The 6,107-nt window shown below is 35.0% G+C and overlaps 1 protein-coding gene across 1 annotated transcript; it reads left to right on the top strand.

The window, feature by feature from the left end:
* Nucleotides 1-4,820: 4,820 nt before the first annotated feature.
* On the top strand, nucleotides 4,821-5,843 carry KRTAP23-1 (keratin associated protein 23-1). Its single transcript, XM_036101098.2, is given in 3 exon segments — nucleotides 4,821-4,929; nucleotides 4,932-4,998; nucleotides 5,831-5,843. Coding segments are annotated over 3 exon segments (189 nt in total).
* Nucleotides 5,844-6,107: the final 264 nt, after the last annotated feature.

The following is a 6,107-nucleotide window of genomic DNA, read 5'->3' as shown; positions in this document are numbered from 1 at the left end:
TCAACTTGTTGAGTTCTAGTACATTTATGCAAAGTCATCAAAATGTCTACCCAGAGTTCCATCATGCTCATTATTTCCAGTGACAACTATCTTAGTGTTTGATCACCAGTTCCTTACCCAATTTCTATCAAGCATAGACTAACAGACTGATTTTTGCATCCTTTTAATTTAATGACTTAACTCATTATGGATGAAGTTCATGGTAATTTATTTTCTGCCCCAAATGGATAAAAAGTTAAATGATTATAATCCAATAAACTAATTTATTCTTATTGAAATATTTTTATGTTATTTTTTATATATTATTGAGCAGAGTTTGTGTTAAGTTTGATTTGACAGGTTTAATAAAAGCTCAATATGCATCTCATAGTAAATTTTGGAAGTCTAAAAACTTGTGAATTTGATCTGATTTCTTCAGATTATGGATATTTTTCTCATTCAAACTACAGTTATTGGACATCCATATTTTTTAGTTTTAGAATTTTATGAATTATGGTCTGAGAATTAGGATATATTTTGAGTACTTCAAAAAACATGGGTTTTATCTATGTGGACAGAGGGAATGTGACTGAAGTTGACAGATTCTTCAGGAATTTCATTAACAAGAATAACATTCAGATTTGCATGGTTAGTATAATAAATGAGAGAAAAACTAAAATGCCAGTTTAAAAATATATATGAGCCTTAAATGAATTCTAATGAGTTTACCCAAATCTTATTAAAAATGGCCAGACTCACACATCGATTGATGAATGTCCAACATAATTCACTTTTTTATATGTATGGAAAGATATTCTTAGTGGGAAGAATGTATGTGATTCCCTATCAATGTTTTACTAAAGCTCAAACTAAATATAGGTGAAAACAAAAAGCACTTTATAGCAGTGGACTTAACTTTTCATTTGGATCTCACTATAAAGTTGGGGACACTATATCTTTACTCTTTGGGTAGTGTTCTCATCTTTCGCAGGCCAAGTACTTAAAGAAACCCATATGAGACTAAGATAAACAGCAGGTTACTAAGGAATAAAATTATATAAGACATTATCCCTAAATAGTGCTATAATCAAGGCTCAAAGAATATCCTACTCATTGTTTCCTTGGACCCTCGGATAGAACTATGAGAAAGACTATTTTTAAAATTCAGGTTATTATTTACTTATTTGTTTTATTTATTTATTTATTTATTTATTTATTTATTTATTTGAGAGGGGCAGAGGAAGAGGAAGAGAGAGACTCTTAAGCAGGATCCATGTCCAGCCTGGAGCCCACTGCAGGGCTCGATCTCACAACCCTGAAATCATGACCTGAGCTGAAATCAAGAGTCAGACACTTAACCAACTAAGCCACCCGGGCACCCCCAGTTTATTTTAAATAGAAGGAAATGAACACAAAGTAGATCAGAGTCTTCCTTAGTCATGAAAACCAAAATTGTCTCTCAGATGTTGCCAAATATTCCCTGGGGGATAGAAGGCATAATCACTCTTGGTTGAGAACAATTTATCTAAACTAATGTATGGTGAGAAATGGAGGTAAAACAGAGAAAGGAATTTATGCAAATATGGACTATAGTGAAAAAAATTAACATACTTGTATTTGGAGTCCTAAAGCAGAAAGGAGAGGACACTGGGGAGAAAATATATTGCGGAGACATTTAAAATTTTTCCCAAAGTCAATAAAGGCTGCAAAGTAAAATTTAAAGACAGAGAATACCACACCTACGCACTAGTAAATCTGATGAACACCAATGACAGAAACATTTCTAAGAAACTGAGAAAGAAAGCTGATTTCTTTTTAAAAAGAAAAAGTGACAATAGGACTAAAATACAAATTACTTACAAAGATAATTGAATGAAATATTCAAAATTCTGAAAGAACACAGATGCCATCCTAGAATACTATGCTCAATAAATAGGTGCTTTAAAATTGAAGATAATTTCAGACAACAAAAAATTGAGAGAACGTCTCAGCAGCAGACTGACACTAAAATACGTACTGAAAGTTGTCTGTTAGTGAGAAGGAAAATGTCTTTACCCGTCAATAGGAAAAAGTCTGAAATTCAGGTATGAGCTGACTTCTCCTCCCATTCTTAAGACTGTATACTTTCTTGGTCATGGTATGACTTCCCAGGGGACGTATACAAGTAACCCTTAGTCTACATTGGGCAAATATAATAGAAACACTTTCTCGATAACAAATAGACAACAATTACCTGATGCCATCAATCTTAATATTCCAAGTCATGGTTTTTAAGTAACTGGCTACTTGTTAAGATGACCAATCAAAGTTGAATCTTCTGGATGGTCAGTAACAAGCTGAACAGCAACTCCCATAGAATAATTAGATGGGTGGCAAAAGTAGGATCTAAAATAGATAATGGAAATCTGTTAGTTCCACAAACCACAGATCTGAAAAAATTAGGTAAAAAACAGAGATAGGAATCAAATACATATTTGGAAGCCATTATTCCACAACTCAGAGGCAACATTTTAATATAAAATCTCCATATATACATACACATATTTGAGAGAAAGAGAGAGCACACAAGTAGGGGAGAGGGACAGAAGGAGAGGGAGAAAGAGAGTCTTAAGTACGCTCCACTCTCAGTGAAGAGCTCAATGCAGGGCTAGATCTTACAAACCTGAGGTCAGGACATGAGCCAAAATCAAGAGTTGGAAGCTTAACCAACTGAGCACCCCCTACCCTGGCACCCCTTTATTGCTTACTCTTAAAAGTGGGATATTATGGTTCTTCTATCTGTACCTCAATCTGGCATTCCAAGTCTTTGTATTGGACCTCTTAGTCCTTTCATGTTTTATATATATTCATATGTATATATGTATACACATACATATACGTGTATGTATGTATGTTTATATATATATATGAGTTTATATCTACCAATGTTTATATCTATCAATGTATAATTTTCTTATTATTTGGTCTTTTAATTACTTTTGCTTTCCTTTTCTGCTTTTTTAATATTAGTTCAAAAACCTTAATATTCTCAGGGTGCCTGGGTGGCTCAGTCGTTAAGTGCCTGCCTCCGGCTCAGGTCATGATCCCAGGGTTCTGGGATCGAGCCCCGCATCAGGCGCCCTGCTTGGTGGGAAGCCTGCTTCTCCTTCTCCCACTCCCCCTGCTTGTGTTCCCTCTCTCTCTGTGTCTCTCTCTGTCAAATAAATAAATTTTTAAAAATCTAACAAAAAACAATTATTTAAAAACAAAACAAAAAAAACCTTAGTACTCTCATTTCCCCCATTTAAGTGTAATATTTGCATTGTTTTACTGATTTTAGAATTTCTTAGAAATTTCAATGTACATTCTTGATTTATTTCTGCTTAAATATAAACTATTATTTTACAATTTCCCCAATAATGCTAAAACCTTATAATGCCTTATATCAAATCCCTCTCTTTTTAAGCATTATTACTCTTGTGCATTTTAAATACATATATTTTAAAGCCAAAAATCATTTCAATTATTGTTTTATAAATTTGTATTCAAATGTAATTTATATTTACCCACACATTTACCTTATATTTCTTCCTGCACTTCCATATTTCTGAGAATATTTTGTTTGTACCTAAAGAGAGTCTTATAGTATTTAATTTAGAGAGCTCATTAGAGGTAAGCATTTAGGTATCCTGCACTAGAGTACTAATCTCAAGGAGGTGGTCTAGGGAAAAAAGAAGATGCTTGACAATAAGTGAGAAAAATGTGAGAGAAAACTTGATGGAACTGCAATGCCCAACTAGGGCTATTCTAGAAGAGTGAGATGTCTGGATAACTATAAAGACAGATGGTAAAAAGGCACAATGTATTTAAAAATTCATCCATTTGGAATTGTTTTGATTTGAACAACATTTATATTCAACAAATTAGAAGTTTAAAATAAGGTAGAGGAGAAACCTGAATGTCTCACTATGTTCTCTGTCACTTAGTTCTTCCCCTCATCTCAATTGATAAACACTCTTTGAGGGGCTCAAACTGGCCAAACTGGTCTCCATTTGCAACTCTGTCAATGTACTATTCTTGCATCTTGCTTCCCAATACTTGTCTAGGGTTCCTTCCGTTCCTAACCTTTCTCCATTCAGTTTGTAACATTGTTGGGCCTTTTCCATTGGGTATGAGATACTCTGCATTAATATTTAATACTTGGAAAATAAGTTTTGGATAAAACTGAATGGTCACAAGTAGTTTTCAATCTTTAGAAGGCTTTTTGGCAAAGCTGAAGCTATGCCTGTAACCAAATTGAAAGAAAGAAAGAAAAAGAAAGAAAGAAAGAAAGAAAGAAAGACAAAAAGAGAAAGAAAGAAAAAGAGAAAGAAAGGAAAAGAGAAGAAAGAAAAAGAAAGAAAGAAAGAAAGAAAGGTGATGTCATTTTCATCTCCACCCTTAGAAGGAACTCACACCCCAGCAAAGCTAGGATCAGATACATGTACAGCATATACCAGGAAGAAAAGGAGGGACATTCCTGGCCAAGTTGACATGGCCATTAATGCAAAACAGTCATAGCATTTCTGATGTAAGAATTTTTCCTTGGCTTTGTGTTATAACGAAATTTATTATAGCCCTCATAAATACAATAGGTAGGAAACTATGCAGCTGCAATTACAGAAATGATTAGTTAATACTATGCAAATGAAGGAGTACAAATATAGGGATGAAGCTTTTGTCACTTTCGACACCTACAGCTGAGAATGTATAAATGCCACAGTCCAGGAGGTAGAATAAACCTCAGAATATTCTCTCTGAATATTCTCTGTGAATTCAGTATTCACAGTGTTTTCTCAGCAGAGCTCACATCTCCTATGAACATGTCCTACAGCTGCTGCTCTGGAAACTTCTCCTCCCGCTCCCTTGGGGGCTACCTGCGCTACCCAGGCTCTTCCTGTGGCTCTTACCCCAGCAACCTGGTCTACCGCACTGACCTCTGCTCTCCCAGCACCTGCCAGCTGGGCTCCTCCCTCCCCAGTGGCTGTCAGGAGACCTGCTGTGAGCCCACCAGCTTCCAGACATCCTGGGTGGTGTCCAGCCCCTGCCAGATGTCCTGCTATCACCGGAGGACCTCCACGCTCTGCAATCCCTGCTGGATGACTTACCTTGGGCCCAGCTTTGGGTCTAGCAGCCGCTGTCCTCTAGGCTATGGATCCAGAAGCTGCTACTCACTGGGCTGTAGGTCCAGTGATTGCAGACCCCTGGGTTATGGAGTCTGTGGCTTCCCCACCTTGGGCTGTGGATCCAGATTCTGCTACCCAACTTATTTTGGTTTTCATAATCTCCAGCCATTTTGCTACAAACCAATCTATGGACCTGGCTTCTACAGATTAACTTGTTGAATGTCCAGATCTTTTTGCAGAATGTTAGCTATTTTATTCTCAAAAGAAACAACTCTCTTTATGGTCTCCAAAGACTAATTGCTCACCCACTCTACGGCCACCCAGTCTAGCTTTCAGATGGGTTCTTGCAGAATGTAAAACTAAACAATAAGCCTAAGTTTTAAATCATATAGCTGCGTTAGTGATGGAAATCATAATTATTACACATCCTTCAAAAATTAAAAAGAACTAATTATTTTGAGTAAATAAACACATTTATCCTGGCATCCACATAAGTTGTTTTTATTATTATTTATTACGTATTTATTGAGTAGGAATTTCTTTTAGTGTTATTGGGTATATTAATTAATATACAAAAATATAGACATAATATATGTATGTAAAGATTAATATAAGATTAATTTGCTTCACAAAGTAAGCTTTGAAATCAGAGAATTTGGAGAATTTGAAATAAAATTTTCATATTTAGATTTTTTTCCTTTTTATAGGAACCTTGTATAAATAAATATCTCAAGAATTAGGAAAGCCTAATTCTTTAAGCCATGTAAGTCCTTGTATCTCTTTTCATAGGAGAAAGAAAAGTACAAAATTTGGTGTATACATATGAAATGTAGAGAGAAAGAATAAAATTTAGATATATTGGTAGGTTTCCACATGAAACAAAAATTAAATATAAATCTAACTTGTGGCTTCATATTTTCAGAAAATACTAAATATAAAGCTTGAATAACTTCCATTAAACTCATCCAATGTTGGTTGAGAAAA

Source organism: Halichoerus grypus, chromosome 1 (assembly GCF_964656455.1).
Source record: "Halichoerus grypus chromosome 1, mHalGry1.hap1.1, whole genome shotgun sequence".
Lineage (NCBI taxonomy): Eukaryota > Metazoa > Chordata > Mammalia > Carnivora > Phocidae > Halichoerus > Halichoerus grypus.
The sequence above is the reverse complement of the archived record's forward strand: the minus strand, read 5'-3'. Positions and strand labels throughout refer to the sequence as shown.